Source organism: Pelobates fuscus, chromosome 3 (assembly GCF_036172605.1).
Source record: "Pelobates fuscus isolate aPelFus1 chromosome 3, aPelFus1.pri, whole genome shotgun sequence".
In the NCBI taxonomy this organism is placed as follows: domain Eukaryota; kingdom Metazoa; phylum Chordata; class Amphibia; order Anura; family Pelobatidae; genus Pelobates; species Pelobates fuscus.
Window position 1 is genome coordinate 298,500,271 of NC_086319.1, and position 20,612 is coordinate 298,520,882.

Genomic DNA, 20,612 nt, shown 5'->3' on the forward strand with positions numbered 1-20,612 from the left:
TGAAGGGAATGGGTATACTCACCATAACAAATACAATAGTCTGTAGTTGTTCTGGAGACTGTCATATCCCTTTAAGGACTGCTTAAGTCCCTCAGGCTACATCTCAATGAAATGGCCTGGGTGCAGTGGTCCTTTCAATTTAACCATTTAAGAGAAAATATAGTTTTTTTTTTTCTGAAACGGCAATGCTTACCCCATATTTTCCAACTTGAGATATCAGATTTCCTATTAATCTTTTTATTTTTTTTCAGATGCTCACCCATAAATATGTACATTTCATTTGATATTAATGAAGTGCTTAGCTAGTTAGCATTTTACTGCAAGAATTGTTCCTCCACATTATATGAATACAAGAGGACTTGAAACCTTTAAATGGCTTAAGAAATCAGATAAGATTAGATGGATAGAGCTTTAAATGAGCTGCACTGCTTCCCTGAAATATAATGTCGTATAGATTTTTCAAGGTTAAATAAATCCAGTCAATAGTAGCGTGTTATAGTTGCTATTGGCACATTTAACAACAGTTTTTATTAATGAGAGGTATAAGAGCATAAATATGTGCAAAAATGATATCTGCAGAAAACACCCCCATAAAATAAGTGTGTACAGATACATAAAATAATATCCAATCACTTTTTACCAGAAAAAAAGTGTTCCTCTACCAAAAAACAACAAGAATAACTTAAACTTATACTTAAAATAAGTGGCAGCACTTGTATGTGAGTTATCTTCTAAACTGCAACAAGAGCATACACTGAGAGTCTAGTTTTACTGGCTCTTTACTTGTGAGTGTAGACCTCTGATATTCTTTCTCACACACTAAATTTAGCAATATTACACTATGCAGTTTTTCTTTTTGTTTTTTTGTTATAAGAGCATAACAGTTTGTTGAATAAAAGAATGCAGGGCTCACAATAACAAAGGCTACCACAAGATGTGCTCAAGGATTTAGTTGATTTCACATGGAATCTAGAGCACAGAAAAAAAAAACTCAAAAGAAAAAAAATCTTGCAGTAGTATGTGTCACTGATGACTTAACACATTTGTCTATCTGTTCTGTGTCACATGATGCTCAGGCAGCCAGAGTGGCAAGGCTGGCGGAGCATTCTGGTAAGCGTAGTTCTGAAGTCCACAGACCTACTGTTTAGCCGTGTTTACCATAATAAAACTAGACCACATCATTTCATCCATTGTTTAAGCTTGCTGAACATCGTGGAATATGTAGTTAACATCCAACTTTAAATGTTTATCCAGAAACATGGGCAACGATGAAAATATTAGTACTCAAATACTGAAATTCTGTGCACTCTCTTTAGTAGGATAACCTGGGAGCTGTAATCCCATGAGACAGCCAGATACTTAACTTATTCCTTTTTCCTTCTAGAATAAGCTACAAGACTGCGTACAGGAGGGGCTTGAGGACTATGTATAGGAGAAGGTCTCAATGCTGCCCAGGATACTATGAAAGTGGAGACTTCTGTGTCCGTATGTATTTGTTTTTTTTTTCTCGTTTTTTTCTTACTAGAAATGATTCAGCTTTGTTTTGAATCACTGTGTATCATACGGGAGCCATCCTTGTCACATGAGGCCTCCATCATCTTTGTCATTGTGTATCATGCAAGAGCACTAGGTTATCCTTGTCATTGTGTGTTGTTCTGCAGCCCTCTGCCATTCTTGTCTCTGTGTATCATGCTGGAGCTATCTGTCATTCTTTGACTAGAGTCCCATGGAAACCCTTTGTCATCCTTGTCACTTGTATTATAAGGAAGCCCTCTGTCATCCTTGTCACTGTGTGTCACACAGGAGCTCTCCGCCGTTCTTTTTTACTGTGCATCTCACAGAAACACTCAGTCCTTCTTATCACTCTATATCATGTTAGAGCCTTCTGTCATTCTTGTCAGTTTGTATTATGTGGTAGTCCTGTATCATATCGCTGAGTATCCTCTGTTACGACTAAAATATGTTTGATTCTGGAGTACTTTTTTATCTCTTATTACAAATTGACATGCTGATATGTAGTATCATCCTACAGTCCTGAGTGGCCCAGAAATAATGAAGGCAGCTTTATACCACAAGTATTAGGCACTCCAGGTTTCCTGGACATTGTAAATTGGGATTTCCTCCTTGTGAAGATACACACTGGTGTGAGAAGATGTCCCTAAGCAAATCCTGGGGGGGGGGGGAGGATATATCTGTGACAGAGAGCAGGAGAACCTGTAGGAAGATTCTATTGCTCTTCCCTGTCACTCACTCCTCAGCATAGATTCCTTGCACCGTAGATGACTGATTACAAGGAGGGGAGAGATCTTTTACTATACAAAATTTGCACAATTGGTACATTTGCTTGCATATTTTCTATTACAGTGTATAGATGATTTTTCAAACAGCATTAGTCTATGGATAGTGTATCCATGACAGGTACACTGTAAAAGCTGATTAGTTTTTCAGTTTTTGGCAAGCTCTCACTGTCCATAAATACTTCACTTGTGCTGCGGTAATGAAAATATGTAGACATGTTTAGTTCTTGGGACATGCATCTGATTAATTTGAAATTCATGTGGTTAAAAACGTATGCTAGCCAGTCAACTGGTACTTTCTATGAAAGCCATAAATACACTCCTTTATTGCTGTTCTTAGGCATTACTATGTTAGGTACTCTTCTTATGAGATATTGTGATGATTGTGACAGTGAATAAAATTTGCCATATAAGATTGTATACTCATTCATTTTATATAAGAACCACAAACAAACCTGTAATTGTTCTTGACATGAACATTGCATTGCAAAAAGCAAAGTTACCTATCTCAGCACGATGCCAGGAATTATTAGAAAGCTTTCTGCAAGATTTCCAAGCCTGCATTATCAATACATCACAACAATGCTTTTCCCTCCGTATAGTGGCAGTACTTACAAGTGGGATGTTCCTTCCGGTGTTGGACAAGAAGCTCCCCCTTCTTTGAATAATATAGCTGTGCTCCGCCTGCTGCCTCCATATAACCTGCAAGATTGAATCACCCCCAGTTCTTCTTGTCCCGGCAACGGGACGGACAGGTTCCCCAGTTCAGGTGGAGAGGTGCGATCAGCACAGGCTGCTGATCGAGGAGGTAATTGCCCGATGGTTCCCCGGGTGGGAACTGAGTGGCGCAGTACTTCCGGTCTAGCGTTACGGAACGCGACCGGGTACTTCCCTTTTTGTGGCTGCTAAGATGAGTTCCCGGGCGGTCCTCCTCGATTGCTTTTCGCATGCGCACAGTGGTGGAACGCACGCCGGGAGGAGTTTGCGTTCCACCAAACACGGAATCGCGCAACTGCGCATGCGCGAAACCGGGTTTTTTTTTGGCGCCAAATTTAAAAATTAAAATTTTTTTTTTTTTTTTTTTGGTATATAAACTGTGCAGAACCTTGCTGACCCCAAGGGTGGGTGTACAGCTCTGGTTCTCCGTGTCACCAGCCCTCCTGCACGGACTTTAGTTGATTTAAGGTGAGATTTTATGAATCTCTCCTTTTATTCATCTATTATTTTGCATGCGTCTATTTATAGGTCTATCTATTTCTATTTCTATTGAAACATTTTTTGTTTGATCCACAGATATGTCCAGTCCTATTCCCCCGGACAAAGCGGATAAGGACAAGATGTCAGCATCTGTCCCTAAAAAAGCCACAAGCAAATCTAAGCACTTATGTTGTCTGGAATGTGCTGTACCTCTGCCTGACGGATGTCGCAAAAAGACGTGTAATCAGTGCTCTGTGGAATTGCTAGAGAAAGCTAAGCAGACTGATATGGCATCCTTCCTGGGCTGGTTCCAGGAAAATTTGTCCCAGACGTTTGAGTCTTTTAAAGATTCTGTGAAGCAAGAGCCGGCTATACAAGAGAAGCCTAAGAAACGTAGAAGGAATAGATCTCCTTCGGTGTCTGACGTTTCTTCGGGAGAATGCTCTATTTCTTCGCCTTCGGATATTTCCAGCCTAGCTTCCAGTGTGGAGGAGGGCTTCCCACCAGAAGAGCTGAAAAAATTTATTAAGGAAGTAACATCAGCTATACAAGAAACGCAACCTACCAAGGGTAAGGTTAAAGGTTTCCCGATGCCACCTAAAATCTTGGATCTCCTTCATAGAGAATGGAAGAATCCTGAAAGACGTGCATTTATTTCCAAACAATTTAAACTGTTGTTTAAACTACAGTCGGAAGAAAAGTGGGAAGATCTTCCTAAAGTAGATATTCAGATTGCCCAGCTATCTAAGAAAACCACTATACCCATTGGCGAAGTCTCAGGACTCAAAGACCCAATGGATAAACGAGCCGAAACTTCATGTAGAAGAATATTTCAGGCCGCAGGGTACCAATGCAGAGCCGGTATTGCAGGTTCAGCGGTTCTCAGGGCTCAGAGCGTTTGGCTACAATCCCTGGAAGAATCTCTTATGGGAAAATCAGATGCAGATCCTTCCCATCTTATGTTCCTACTGAAATTATCTAATGAATTTCTTTTGGATGCCTCTGATGAGTCTATGCGTTTAGCAGCAAGAATCATGGGATTGTCGTCAGTGGCCAGAAGAGCTCTTTGGCTACGTACATGGACAGCAGATTCAGCGTCCAAGGCTGCCTTGTGTGAATTACCCTTTGAGAGGAACAAACTATTTGGAACACCTTTGGAAGACATTATTAAACAAATGTCAGACACAAAGAAAGCCCTACCTCTGGAATCAAGATCACAGGGTTATAAACGTTTTCAGTATAAGGGTCAGCGGTCCTTTCGTTACCAAGGGCGGTTTCGAAGGTTTCAAAAACAGGGTGGAAACAGCAGCCAGTGGTCTAGACATGAATCCAACAGGCAAGACAAAAAGAGGAAGTTTTGACGCCAAAAGAGTGGGAGGACGCCTTCGGTTCTTCGCCCAAGAGTGGAAAAAGAGTACATCAAATGGGTGGATTATAAGAACGATTTCAGAAGGTTACAGAATAAAGTTTTCAACAAAACCACAACCTTCCTTCCTACTATCAGACTATCCTTCAAAGAAAAAAACAGAAGCACTCCTAACAGAAGCTCTTCTTCTTTTAAGAAAAGATGTGGTAGAGAAGGTACCCAAACGTTGGGAATTTCAGGGGGTTTACTCCCGCCTGTTCCTGGTTCAGAAACCAGACGGATCCTTTCGGCCAATACTAGACCTAAAACAAGTCAACACCTGCATACCGTACCAGAAGTTCCGCATGGAAAGTATTCTGTCTGTAACGCACATTTTACAAAAAGGAGATCACATGGCAAAGTTAGATTTAAAAGATGCTTATCTACATGTACCGGTTTCAGAATCTTCCCGGAAGTTTCTCAGGTTTGCGGTTCTTACAAGAAAGCGAAGGATTCTCCATTTACAATTCAAGGCTCTACCCTTTGGCCTGTCTTCAGCTCCTCGAGTTTTTACGAAGATCCTGGCACCCGTAGCAGCAGTCTTAAGTCTGAAAGGTATCTCGATTGTTCCATACCTGGACGATTGGTTCTTGAAAGCCAAATCGAAACAACTGCTAGAATATCATCTCAGGATTACGATGAAGGTTTTAAAAGATCACGGTTGGATCCTGAACCTGGAAAAATCCAAGTTGAATCCGTCACGGAGTCTGGAATTCTTGGGTCTTCAGGTAGAATCACAGTCCCTGTCTCTGTTTTTACCAATAGAGAAACAAAGGAGGATCTTAAAAGCCGTATTAAAGCTGCAGCAAAACCTAAGCTCAATCAGGGATGCTATGAGTTTGCTAGGCCTCCTCACTTCTGCAATCCCAGCAGTGGCTTGGGCAAAAGCAGAATCAAAACCTTTGCAATGGGACATTCTTTCACAATGGACTCGAAAACAGGAAGATCTAGACTCTCCCTTCCACTTATCCGCAAAGGTGAAAAAACAGCTAAACTGGTGGAGAGACAGGAGCAACATTTCAAAAGGCCTATCTTTTGCACAAAAACAGTGGATTACGATAACCACAGATGCTTCCCAGACTGGTTGGGGCGCCCATCTCGGTTCTCAATTCCATCAAGGTCTTTGGAACAAGGAAGAGGCAGGCGCTTCCTCAAATTTCAGGGAATTACTAGCGGTCTGGGAGGCACTGGTGTCTTTCGGTTCAGTCATCGCCAATCGGTCGGTGAGGATACAGTCGGACAACGCCACCACTGTGGCTTATTTAAATCGCCAAGGAGGCACAAAGGTAAAAGCTCTCCAAAATCTCTGCTACCGTATAATGTCTTGGGCCCAAACCAATCTTCTTGCAATCTCAGCTACCCATATCAAAGGGTCTCTAAACATTATTGCAGACGACCTCAGCAGAAATCATTGGTCTCAAGCAGACTGGGCACTATCAAACCAGGTTTTCTTGGAGCTAGTTTCCCGCTTCGGCAGGCCAGAGATAGACTTGTTGGCGACAAGGAGAAACCGGAAAGTGCAGAGATTCGCTTCCCTCCAAGCAGGAGACTACCCAGATGTCCTAGACGGTCTGTCGATCCCTTGGAACTTCAACATGGCTTATATTTTCCCGCCTGTCGCTCTTATTCCCCGGATTGTTCAGAAGATAAGATGGGAGAAGGCAAGAATTCTAGCAGTCCTGCCCTTCTGGCCAAACAGAAGTTGGTTCTCAGAAGTGGAAAATATGACCATATCACGTTGGTCTCTCCCGATCTCTTCCACCATATTAGAGAATGTGACTCTTCCAGTAGAAACCCTGGAAATGTTTCGCCTGACAGCATGGTTGCTGCAAGGATGATCCTTCAGGGTCATGGTCTCTCAGAACACTTATGTGACGTTTTGTTATCCTCTGTCCGCTTGTCCACTTCGAAAATCTATTTCAGAGTCTGGGTGAAATTCAGAGCCTGGTGTTCTCTTCGAGGTTCGGATCCTGCCAGTACGTCTATCCCGGAAATCCTTTCTTTTTTACAGGATGGTTTTGAAGCCGGCCTAGGGGTCTCTACACTCAAGGGCCAAATTTCGGCTCTAAGTCACTTCCTGGTTCGTGACATTGCCTCAAACATACTTGTCCGAAGGTTTGTTAAGTCCATACGGTTAAAAAGGCCTCCCAGATTAGTGTCTTTTCCTACCTGGGATTTGTCTCTGGTTCTTCAAGCCCTTTGTGAACCTCCGTTTGAACCATTGATTAAGGTCCCCATCAAGCTACTAACCTTCAAGACGGCTTTCCTGGTGGCTATCACCTCCGCTAGGAGAATTGGTGAGATCCGAGCTCTATCATCTTCTCCGGAGTTCACCATATTCCATCAGGAAAAGGTGGTCCTGCACCCCAGGCCTTCTTTTTTGCCTAAAGTTATCTCTAGGTCTGCGAATAACCAACCAATTATTCTGCCGTCCTTTTGTCAATCTCCTACATCGGATCTGGAAAGAAAGTGGCATTTCCTGGATGTTAGAAGATCCCTGAAGATCTACCTTCAGAGGACTCAAGGGTTTAGATCCTCAGATCATCTCTTTGTCTACTTTCAAGGCAAGTACAAGGGTCGTGCTGTTTCCGGACCCTCTCTGGCTAGGTGGCTTACAGATACCATCAAGTTGGCTTATCACTCCAAAGGGATTCCTCTCAGATTCCCGTTGAAAGCTCATTCCACTAGGGCTATGGCAACCTCCTGGGCTGAAAGAGCAGCAGCATCACCTGAAGACATCTGCAAAGCGGCTACTTGGTCTTCATTGCATACATTCATCAAGCATTATAGGCTGGACATATTTTCATCTTCTGAGGCTGCTTTTGGGCGTAAGGTGCTGCAAGCTGTGGCCTGCTGAGTCCCCACCCTTTGTTGTATGCAGGGTTCTTGCTATATCCCACTTGTAAGTACTGCCACTATACGGAGGGAAAAACAGTAATTTTACTTACCGTAAATTCCTTTTTTCTTAGTATAGTGGCAGTACTGGGTTTCCCTCCTCTTTCATTTGGATTAAATGTTTTTTGCATTAGTCTGTCTCCGTTTGGTTCTTTTTTATTACTGGCAGGTGATTCAATCTTGCAGGTTATATGGAGGCAGCAGGCGGAGCACAGCTATATTATTCAAAGAAGGGGGAGCTTCTTGTCCAACACCGGAAGGAACATCCCACTTGTAAGTACTGCCACTATACTAAGAAAAAAGGAATTTACGGTAAGTAAAATTACAGTTTTTTCAGTGAATTCAAGCACAGGTTATTAAACAAACGTAAATGCCCCCTACTCCTGTGTAAAGTATAGGAGCCCTGCCATATTTGATTATTATTGTGTAAAATAGCAAAGCTTTGCTCTTTCTGCCTATACTATTGAGATTTTAATTTTATTCAGATTAACCATGGTTTTCATCGCAACATTGCAGAACTGTGTGCTTTTCATCTAATACTGTGTAAATTCTCAGAAATGTGTACTGTCTTCATATTATTGTATAAATTACCAGAGCTCTGTACTATCTTCTTTATTACCGTGTAATGTAGTAGAGCTCTGTGCTATTTGGCTACAATGAGTACAGCTGGTGCCCAGCTTGGAATTTAGATCTGTTCCGCTAGTCTTCTGTCCCTTCTCCTCTAGCACCAGAGACCACCACCACAATTCTTCAGGATAAGATCTTGCTTTTTTACCCACTAGACACACAGTTATTGCCTCCTTTACCCACAGATATCGCCCTTTCCAATACTTTTTCCAGAAGGATATTTTTTCTACGTCTTTCATTGCCTCAGACATTGTTTTTACAAAGAAACCTTTAAGGGTTACTTTAAAGGGGCACTACAGACATCAAAATAAATTAAGTTGGGGGCAGGGCCTGACCGCCGACGGGATCAGACGTGCTCTGTCTGAGCTCCCGCTTCAGGGCCCGAAAATCGTTGGAACTTGAGCCGGGATGTGACGGCTGCTCTCCTGGGTCTCCGGCTGGCTTCTCGCTCACCCCCCTCTGGACCCGGGGGGTTATCCCGGTCTGCAAGGGCACCTAACAGCACACCAATCTGGACATAAACAACCGCCCGGCCGAGAAACATCCACCGTGCACCACTCCACAAGATGGCCGCCACGCGCCAGCCATGTGCGCGAACTGCCAATGTGAGACAGCTGATCGAAGGGGAGCTTACCCAACACCACCAGACCACCATGACAACCTGCCCGAGGTCTGTGTCGACGGACTACACTGGGCAAATCAAGGTAGAGGCTGCGGGCATCAACCAGGGTGAAATGGGGGTACAAAGAGCGGGACCCTACTGAATAGCCCCTATAAAGTAGACCTACAGGGGCCACCAGACCCTAGAAATGCCAGCCCCAGCAAGACAGGCCAGGGGGACCGAAACACCAAACCACCCACCCTGCACCCATCTAGAATTGGCCCACTCCACCAGCCCGGGCCTCCGACACCACAACTACCACCACATGCCAATGAAACACTGCAGGGCACCACCGCTGCACCACCGGGGCACAAGAGACACCTACTAAGCAAGCGCAGGGTGGTGAGAACCGCAGGAGAGGGCCAAACTCTAAGGACCCCGACAACCACAACCCCTCCAGATGGCGGATCAACATGGCGGAGCACCACTTGGCACCCAGAAGAGTCACACCCTCTACCAAACCATAGAGCCTCACACGCAGCATACCCACAGCAGAGCGCCCAACGACCTCCCGACAGACTGGGAATTTGATAAGCGGGTAAGAAGACCCGGTCTGCCTGCTGGCCAGCCCCGGTGAAGACGCTGGCACAGATGAACCCTTAAATCCTACTCAACCTGGCGGACTCCTGTAACTAAGCCTGCACCCATGGACATTGACTTATGCTCATAACTATCTACCCTAACATGATGTAACATCAACTCCAACAATGCTTAGCCAGACACACTGCCTACAGAGCACACTCTAGAAAGCCACACTAGCAAACCTCAGGGCTCAGATACCCACTTCAAATAGAGAAAGTGTTATCAAACTTAACCCTCCTGTAATGATGCATAGAAAGTTAAACTTGATGCTCACCTATAACCTGCTAATACACTTAAGCTTGTACAGTTATTCTTGTTCACTCACTCAGTGCCCAGGGCACACACGTCAGTTAAGATAGCCTGATTACTAAGCCTTGGAGATTCTCTTCACTGCTGACAAGTATCACTATATTACTGTTACTCGTTTGTCATTATACTACAAAAATGTGCAATTCCTACTAATGCCATGTTACTGATGTACTATATCTGTCTTCATAAGCTTGATAAAGCTGTTGTGGCATATGAAGCATGACTGTACACACTTGCACGAAAAAATAAAGAATAAAAACAAAACAAAAAACAATAAGGACACATGACATGTGTGACATGTCATGATTCCCTTTTATTCCAGAAGTTTGGTCCTTAAGGGGTTAAATGGACACTATAGTTATCAGAACAACTACAGCGTATTGTAGTTGTTCTGGTGAGTATAATCATTCCCTTCAGGCTTTTTGCTGTAAACACTGTAAGGCAGTGTTTATATTACAGCCTAGGGATACCTAGGGGCCCTCCACTGCAGCTTGTGTAGGGAGACGCAGTGCTCCCGACTTTAATTCCAATTGGGGGGCACAAGGGGAGGCACTGCATGATGTGGGGGGGGGGAGGGGGCGGCGGGCCTGGCCCCTTCTGGTAGTAACGCCACTGGACAGAGCAGGAAATAATACATTATAAATTAAATTGACTGTGCAATAAAGGATGTTTAAACAGTAGATCTCTGTTTACAGAAAGTGTTGGCAAGAATGTGCAAGTCACATGCAGGGAGTTGCAGCTAGAGCTTTATAAATAAAGTGATCCAAAGGGACATTATAGGCACCCAGACCACTTCAGCTTATTGAAGTGGTCTGAGTGCAGTGCCCCTGTCAGTTGAACCCTACAGCGGTAATTATTGCTGTTATTCAGGAACCAGACAGCCACAGGAAGTGCTTCCAGGTCGTTCGGCGATTTTTGACATTCAGCATCAGCTAACACCTAGTAAGAAAGCATTGATTCAATGCTTTCCTATAGGGTTATCCTAATGAGATGGTTGCACATGCGCATTAATTCCAGTTGGAATTTGGTGAAACCTACAGAATCTGCACCAGTTGGCTGGATGCGTTTGGTGCCTTGTTTAAAATAGGTCATTTCCACATAGGATCCGGAATAGGTACAAAGCATTGATTTGGGACCAAATGTATCCAGTAGGATTCACATTGCAAATTTCATTCACTTGCTTTTATGCAAGCAAATCGACATTTTAAGCACTGTTTACCTGATGGCAGGGCATGCCTCCAGCCGACAAATAGTAAAAAAAACAAAAAATTAAAACCTCAGCAGACAAGTCTCGTCTCCCAAAAGACTTGCATGGGAATATTCCCAGGCAAATCTCGTGAGAGACAAGAATTGCCCTTCAGAGCTATTTAATTGGTTGGCTACAGTAGCAGAACTGAAAGCATAGCTGACTTACATAATTTTTCCTGTTTAGCTATTTTGACTTTAACTCTGAAATTTACCTAGAATTCTCAGTTTAGTAAATAACCCTGTAAATTGATTTAATTGCTGCTTTCCACATTCGCTGTGAACTGAAGTTTTTGTTTGTGCTGAGTGGACTAATAAAATATTATTTTTATTAAACGAACACTGTAGTGTTATGAATACAAACTTTTATTCATATTTAGTTTAGAGGCTGGCCCCCAAATGTAATAGAAATATTCTTTTTAAAAAAGGGTTCTACTTACCTTTTTTCCAACTATGAAGCTTCTTCAGTGCATCTGCCCACTCGGCTTCCTGTGGCCTCATCCGGCAGGCATAATAACTCTACAATGGTCAATTGAATTATTATCATATGATCATCGGAGACATGATAAGCATGTATGGCAAGTGCCATGCACATCCAATTAAATGCTACTCATGCAAACATTAAATTCAGTGCTTTCCTATGAGCTGCATTTGGTCACATGACATATTTTCACTAGGTCATTGTAGAGCACCCGTCTTCAACCGGTGACGCAAAATATTTCCCAAAATATTCATACGATCATAGCACCGGGAACTGTGCCTTCCTCTCTTGCCTGCTAGCACTATAATGTTGGCAGCCGGCAGGGGAGGGAGAGAGGACCGGGGGAGTTTTAACCTGCAGCTCTGCTGAATTCTCCTCTCGCGAGAGTGGAGTGTTGCCGCGGTTACCACGGCAATGCTCCGAATCTTGCGAGAGTGAACTCTAGACTGAGCTGCTATAGTTCACGCTCACCACTTGGACCACCAGGGCTTCCCCACCGTACCACCAGGATTTAGTACTGTCCCCCCTTCCAGACAAAGGTAAGCAGGGAGGGGGGATATCAAAATTATTTTCCTTTTTTATTTAAGGACCACTATAGTCACCTAGACCATTTCAGCTCAATGGTCCCCCAGCTTTTAACCCTGCAGCTGTAAACATAGCAGTTTCAGAGATACTTCTATGTTTACATTGCATGGTTAATCCAGCCTCTAGTGACTGTCTTTCTGACAGCCACTAGAGGCGCTTCTCTGACGCTCAATGCGAAAATCGCATTGAGCATGCAGTACGTCCATAGGAAAGCATTAAGATATGCTTCCCAATGGGTGTTTTTAAAGCGTGCACACTGCCCCCATACCCTAACACACTTCCCCCCATACCCTCACACACACGTCCCCCCACACCCTCACACACACTGCCCCCCATACCCTCACACACTGCCCCCCCCATACACACACACACTGCCCCCCCCCACACACACTGCCCCCACATACACACACTGCCCCCCACACACACACACTGCCCCCATACACACACTCATTGCACCCCTCTTACAAACACTGCACCCCTCTTACAAACACTTCCCCCATACACACACACTGCCCCATACACACACACACACTGCCCCCTATACACACACACTGCCCCCATACTCACACACTGCCCCCATCCACACACACACACACTGCCCCATCCACACACACTGAGGTCACAACCTGACTGAGGTCAAAGAGGTCACAACCATCGGTGAACATTATTGCCATGAAGGGGTGAACAACAATTTCTAGATGGGTGGTACATGTGAAAGTAACATCCACCTAAATATCAGGACCCAAGGTTTCCCAGCAGAACATTGACCAAAGCATAACACAGCCTCTGCTGGCCTGCATTATTCCCATATTGAATCCTGCTGTCAGGTGTTCTGACACCTTTCCACCGTGGTCAGAATTACATTTTTCACAATTTGAGCTTCTGTATGATCAGACCAGACGTGCTAGTCTTCGCTCTCCACATGCATCAATGAGCCTTGGGCGTCCATGACTCTGATGTCGATTCACTGGTAGTCATTCCTTGCACCACTTTTGGTAGGTACTAATCACTGCATACTGTGAATACTCCACAAGACTCGACATTTTTGAGATTCTCTGACCCAGTTATCTAGCCATCCCTATTTTGCCCTTCTCAAAATCACTCAAATATTTTCACTTGCCCATTTTTCCTGCTTCCAACACATGAAATTCAAGAACTGACTGTTCCCTTGTTGCCCATCTAGATATATCCCACCCCTTGACAGATGCCACTGTAATAATATAATCAATGTTATTCATTTCACCTGTTAGTGGTTTTAACCCCTTAACAACGTTAGGGCTTGCTATCCACTCTGGCAGACTTACATTTTGCGGCAATCAGGGGAAATTCCCCTGTAAGCCATTCCCATTAATCTGAGTCATGTGATTGTGATGACACCACGTTCACATTACTCAGATCTGCATTATTTACAGATTGTCTGCAGGGGGTCAGGCAGATTCCACAACATATAATTAATAATAACACTTAATAACGTTGAAAGGAATTAAATTATATATTATGTTAAATTAGAATAAAATGTGTATATATATAATAAAAAAAAAATATTATGATAGGCTGCACTCACAGTCTTTGTAGAAAAAGTTAAGTATTCTGGGCAGGAACAGCGGTCTCCATGTTATTGCATTAACCTTACATAGACTGGTGGATAAAGAAGGAGATTGTGTGGAGAATGTAAACACATTTTGAAGAGCTATATCATGATTCCTCCCCATTAGACGAAAGACTATCACAGAAAAAAAGATATCAGTGGTCTGCAACATTAGTTATCAAATCTAGGATGGAGCTCTCACAGCATTGTCAAATTGTATATATCGCCACAAAGTAAAGTGGAATTTATCTACACATGGATAATAAAAAGACCGTGAGTGCAGCCTATCATTATACATTTTTTTTTTGTGTGTGTGTGTGTGTGTATATAATTCAAAAAATAACCTGGCACTCCACCTTTCATTGGCAGCAATGTTGATACTTGCCTGGGTGCAATTCGTCAACGTTAAACATGTAGAAAACAAACAAGCAAAGATGCACTCACAGGTCTTCAAAAATCAAAAAGTGTATTTCAAATCTTAAATGCGGTGTACATCAAAATCAACGTTTCTACCCCATTCGGGTCTTTCTCAAGATCAGTGTGTATATAAATAAATATATATAAATGTCGCTAACAATGGAATTATGATATATAATTCATTATATATCTTCATTCTATGTGCAAGTGATCAGTGTATTTCCAGGTAACATCATGGGCTTCAGTTAGTTCAGTTCTGGTTATCTACTGTAGGTTATTCAAATCATCTTTTCCTGATGACATTTTTTTTGATCTTGAGGACTAGATTAAAACTGTGCAAAAAGGTGGTTGTGTGTTATTCTACTTTGTTCAGCCTGTAATGGTTTTTTTTTTCCTATCCATGTTTTAAGATTGACATGCTGAGTGCTGGAAAATACCACATATATTTCACCATTTCTGGTATGAAACAGATTATTTTTTTCAGCATAGTTATTTTTTCAATTTGTATTCAATATAACATATGTATCCAGTATTGCTCAGCCATGTCAACATCTATAGTTTATAAAAAAAACTTTAAAAAAAGATATATATATATATATTTTCTTGTTAAACTTGGCAGAGTTGAAGAAGACTAAATTTTCGATCATCCTAAAAGTGCTCTCTCTTTTTCTCCTTATCTGTAAATGTCCCCAGGTTTCCTAGTTCTGCATTAACACCAAACAAATACATTTTTTTCCCAATATAATATATTCAGTATATATACATACTTCAACATTTACATAGACAAAAACAAATAAATAAAAAAAACACAAAAGACAAAACAAAACATAAAATCATATCACATCACTAACCAACATTATTTGGTGGTGTATAAACCTAATAAACCTAATCTCTATTATATCCATAAACCATTGCATTATATATAATGCAAGAGGCATTCAGCAAATTAAATATGAGATGGTATATGGTACCCTCCAAATTAGCTCAACTATATCCAGGAACATCTACAGCTTGTTGGAGATGCCACAAGAGTATAGGCAACTTGTTGCATATTTTTTGGGAGTGCCCATTGATCAAACAAATACAAATTTAACCTTTTTACTAGTACTGGAGTTGAGTACAACGCACCTTCTAACCATTGTTGTGAACCTTAAAGTTGTAAGGTATATTGTTAGGTGATAGATAGTAGTGATTGGAAAGTGTCAGCAAAAATATACAAAAATTGGTGTTTCTGATTTATTTTTTACTTCTCCTCGAACAATGAAAATGTCAAAATTTATAGGACTCTCTTTTCATAATTATTAGCTATTGTCTTCAGCATATCATTATTTCTTTAAATGTGAACTTGTTGCACTTCTCTGATGGCAATAAGGTTTGTATTCTGAGCCACACTCTTCATGGCTATAACACAAAACTCAGAAGGGCATTTACTTAGTTCAATGCGAGTCATTATCTCACTTGTGCCTGTGATGAGAAGGATGTTTGAGGTGGGTTATTATTACTTTTTTTTTTTTTTTATTGTCTGCAGCCCCCTTTACTGCACAGAGTGTTTAGAGCATCTCCCCCCTCCTTTCCTTCTAACAGCGGGGCTCTGCTCCAAGGCCTACATTAGAGACCCGGCTTTGTGCATGTCTTGTATGAATCAGCTCGGTAGATTCACTCACTGCTCTGAAAATACAATCAAGATCCTCAGCGGGTTCTTTGTTTGTCTCCCCCTTGAGCTCCATTAAGTGAAGAATTCCCTGTAAACGCGTGTCAGAGGCAGAAAGTGTCTCATTTACTAAATGTAAGGCTGTTTTGTTGGAGGGGAGTGTATGCTTTTGTGCTGAGCCTTCGTCTAAATCTTGTTTCTCTACAATAGACCCACATAATGCATCCACAGGCATAGTCTCCCTGCGGTCTTTGAAGTGGCAGACATCCAGCTTTAGGAGGGGGGATTAAAGTGCCACTCATTCTCTCTTTTCAGAGTGCTTGCTCGTGTGGGGAAGGGAGCGCTCACATCTCCCACACACCTGCACGATTCTCACAGCTTCTCTCTGTCAAACATAGCGACCACGATAAAAATAGTTATTGCTAGGGGGCTAATGCTGAACATAATGCCCTTTGAAGTGGTTAAAGTTTGGTTCAGCATGTAATACTGTTAATCTTTTAGCTACCACTGGAATATAATACACTGCCTTGCAGGTCCCCTGGAAGAGTTTGGCTTTATAATTAACAGCACAGTTCTGGTCACTTGTGTTTCAGAGTTTAATGAGATGGCCCGTGTACAGCATAAACAGCTGAATAGTTAGATTGAGAGTTCTGTGGGGTAGCAGGTTTAGAGGTCTAGGCCACTCATAGAAAAGTTGTAAATGTAAATATTCTGTGCGAGAACAGATGTAGATTTAAAATGTGCTATAATTACAGCTCTGCATGTCTTTCTCTCAGAGGCATGCATTTTCACTCGGGGGTTCTCCAGCTGTTACTGATATGTATAACTGGCCAAGCATTGTGGGTGCTGCAGTCCAACATCTGGAGAGCTACAGGTTGACTGAACACATGCTCTAGTAAGGGCAAGGCAGTTTTCCTATTTAAACATATATTTCATTTAGTAAGCTTTAACTGATAACAATGTAGGATATTTTAATGGATACAGCACAAGTACAAGACAGATATTTGAGTCATTCCTCTCCTCTGTCTATTTATGAATCTATACAGCCTATAAAGAGGAGAAAATCATGCTCATGTTTCATTGGTCTTCTGAGGTTCAACTTAGAGTCAAATTAAACTTGCTAGAAAAAAACTGTTTTGGCCTAAATTTGGTAATTTTCTTGTCATTTCACCACTTCTTTGCTTGATGAATCCCCATACCATTCTCTGCAATGTTTTTAAAATTCGGGTGATGATCACAGCTACGTACTGTAGTATTTAGCTCAGTGTATAACGGCATTGTAATATTATTCACCTGTTGCTGGACTGGCATTAATTACTTTAATTCAGTGATTAATGATCAGACACCTTAATATAATCCTAATTTGTATTTATGTATAGATTGGAGAATTGGGTCCATGAAGACTTGGTTATAACTAGCGCTTTTTACACTATTACCATGTGCATCTTCAAATTATGGAAATGCATTGTATCCCTAGCTAACTGAATGTTGCATTTCCAGCTGTTCAATACAGTGAAATATGTCTGCTTTATAAACAATTTCTCACTGTTAACCAAAACTCTTCCAAAACAACTTTTCTGTTGTGTTTCTTTTATCTCCATGCTCACATCTGGTGAACGAATGGACAGTATACCTTCCTTATGTGTGGATCTATAGGAACCTGCCTTGGACTGAAATAAAAGAGCATGTGTACTTACATATACTATGCACAACCTTTTGTAATACCTTGTAAATTGGGCTTGTGTTTTGTAGATCCAGCATGTAGTAGTAGTTGATGTCAGCATATATGTAGCTAGAAAAGCAATAACAGAGGCACTATAGTCACCAGATCCATTACAGCTTAATGTAGTGGTTCTGGTGTATATAGTATGTTCCTGCAGGCTCAGCAATGAAAATGCTTCATTTTCAGAGAAAAGCTCAAGTAAAACCTTTAGATGCAGTCACTCAGAAGACCGCTCGAAAACTAGGTGCTTCCTATTTCAGTGCTGCACTGTGTGCAGCACCTATGTTCAGCATCTCCATCTCTGGCAGACAGCAATTGGAGGTAGATTTAGAGCTGCAATGTAAACATTGCAGTTTCTCTGCAACTTGACACTGCACTCAGACCTGCTATAGTGACACTGCACAGAGACCACTTCAATGAGCTGAAGTCGTCTGGGTGCCTATAGTGTCTCTTTAAATGTTAGGGATGCTCTTCTGTTGAAGAAGGATGGATGTACATGGCAGCAGACATTTTCCCCAGCCTTCCCTTTATAAATGAAAGACACTCTTTATTATTAGCATTTATAGCACCAACATATTCCGCAGCGCTTTACAATTATAGAAAGGGGATATGTAGAGGTAAAGAATGTCCTGCTTGCATTGTAAGAGGATTTGGGGTGGACAGATATATACCGTTAGGCGAAATTTCCCAGTGGGCCGCCGGCACCTGGGGCCGGGCAGACAGCTGGCTCTTCTGGCGGAAGCTGGGGGAGCTGGCTCTTCTGGCGGCCGCAGGGGGAGCTGACGTTATATTCTGGCCCCGGTCTCATTAAGCTGCACGCTGGGGAGCAGAGCAGTGACAGCACAGCTCCCCCAGCGTCCGTCAGAAGAGCCAGCTCCCCCTTCGTCCACCATCAGAGCTCCCACTGCAGCCGCCATCAGAGCTCCCCTGCGGCCGCCAGCACAGACAGCTGTCTGCACACAGGTAGCAATTATGTGTGTCAGTGTGAGTGTATGTGTGTGTGTCTGTGTCATGGTGTGTGTCTGTCTCTTTCATGGTGTGTGTGTGTGTCGTGTGTGTGTCTGTCTGTGTCATGGTGTGTGTGTGTGTGTGTGTGTGTCTGTCTGTCTGTGTCATGGTGTGTGTCTGTCTGTCATGGTGTGTGTCTGTCTGTGTCATGTAATGTGTGTGTGTCTGTCATGGTGTGTGTCTGTCTGTCTGTGTCATGGTGTGTGTCTGTCTGTCATGGTGTGTGTCTGTCTGTGTCATGTAATGTGTGTGTGTCTGTCTGTGTCACGGTGTGTGTGTGTGTGTCACGGTCTGTCTGTGTCATGGTGTGTGTCAAGGTATGTGTGTCTGTCATGGTGTGTGTGTGTCTGTCTGTGTGATGGTGTGTCTGTCTGTGTCACAGTGTGTGTGTGTTTATGTCTGTGTCACGGTGTGTTTGTGTGTCTGTGTCACGGGCTGTCTGTGTCATGGTGTGTGTTTCAAGGTGTGTGTCTGTCATGGTATGTGTCTGTCTGTGTCATGCTGTGTGTGTCTGTCTGTCATGGTGTGTGTGTCTGTGTGTGTTTTTAAAAATAGTGTTTTTACTCACCTTTTTTTCCCCCACGCCATGCTGGTCTCCCCTCGACTGGCCCTGCCTCTATGGCTGAGATTATCAAGCTTGATGGTCTCAGCCAATCCACACTGACACAGGAAGCACCTCTAGTGACCGTCTGAGTGTCTGTCACTAGGAAGCAATGTAAACACTGCCTTTTCTCTGAAAAGTCAGTGTTTACATTGAAAAACCTGCAGGCTATAGACACCAGAACCATTACTATTAAGCTGTGTGTGTGTGTGTGTGCGCCTGCTAGTGAGTGGGCTTGCTTGCATGTGTGTGTGTGCCTGCTAGTGAGTGAGCTTGTGTTTTTATGTCATTTAGCTTATGTATATCAATGAGCTTGTGTGTGTCAGTGAGATTGTCTGTGTCTGCATGAGAGTATGCTTACTGTATAATTAAACGTTTTACTCTGAAAGGAGCAATATTTCAAATTAGAAAAAGCAATATATATTTGAATTATATATATATATATATTACATGCAACAATATTTGGCGCAATGACTTATGGGGCTGGCATAGATTTTTTTTCCAGGGCTGCTTTGTATCCCCAGTCCGGCCCTGCCGTTAGGTGTCTTGCCCAAGTACACTTACTGGTTAGGAGTTCTGACTGAGATTCAAACCTAGCTTTCCCAGCTCTAAGGCAGTGGCATTACCACTGCTGGTAGAGACCTATTTAATTTAAGAAAAAAAAAACAATTTTGCAGGTCAGTGGAAGTGCAGAAAGCAGGCTATGAGTAACTGAACTTTTTGTTATGCCTAGGGGGGAGGTGGAGGCAACACATACCCCGCTACTAGTAAAGGACTTGGTGTGGAACATTTCAATACTAAGCAGCTGTTGCACCTCTCATTCATTGGTAGTCTAGGGAGCTTTACAGTTTTCCTAATTGAAAAACCTAAAAGACTGTTTCATACTGTGTCTGTAGCCTGTCAATAAGTCCATATGTGACCTTATTTCCTAATCAAAATGCCTCTCTCATGTTTGTATAGTGGACCACAAAATTAGGCATAATATGTGATATGTAGTGGGTACTTTTACAGATAATTTGGGATACTGAGAAAAACACAAGGGTTCGCAGGAGTCAGTATTATACTGAGTCGTCTTTTGATTCTTAGCTCTACATTTACTGCATACGAGCGTTGGCTGTGCTGTTGATGCAGAGAAGTGAGCGTGCCTGCACTGTACACAGGTTAATGTGCACATCTGCAATATGCACGCAGCCTTTGATTGCAGGCACTGTTTCTGCATTATATACGTAACAGCTTTCCAGTGTAGAAAGAGTAGTAAGTATATCTTTATATAGTACATTATGTGTTGGTTGTCAATCTCCTGATGTACAAATCAGGCTATGTTGAGCAGCTGCGTGCCC

At 42.5% G+C, this 20,612-nt stretch overlaps 1 protein-coding gene across 3 annotated transcripts in view; it reads left to right on the top strand.

Annotated features, from left to right (window-relative positions):
* MEGF11 (multiple EGF like domains 11) overlaps positions 1-20,612 on the top strand; it is a 409,367-nt gene that overhangs the window by 112,668 nt on the left and 276,087 nt on the right. For all 3 annotated transcript variants that reach the window (XM_063448765.1, XM_063448767.1, XM_063448766.1), the window contains exon 4: positions 1,385-1,485. In XM_063448765.1, coding sequence (XP_063304835.1) covers positions 1,385-1,485 — 101 coding nt within the window. The remainder of the gene's footprint in view (positions 1-1,384; positions 1,486-20,612) is intronic.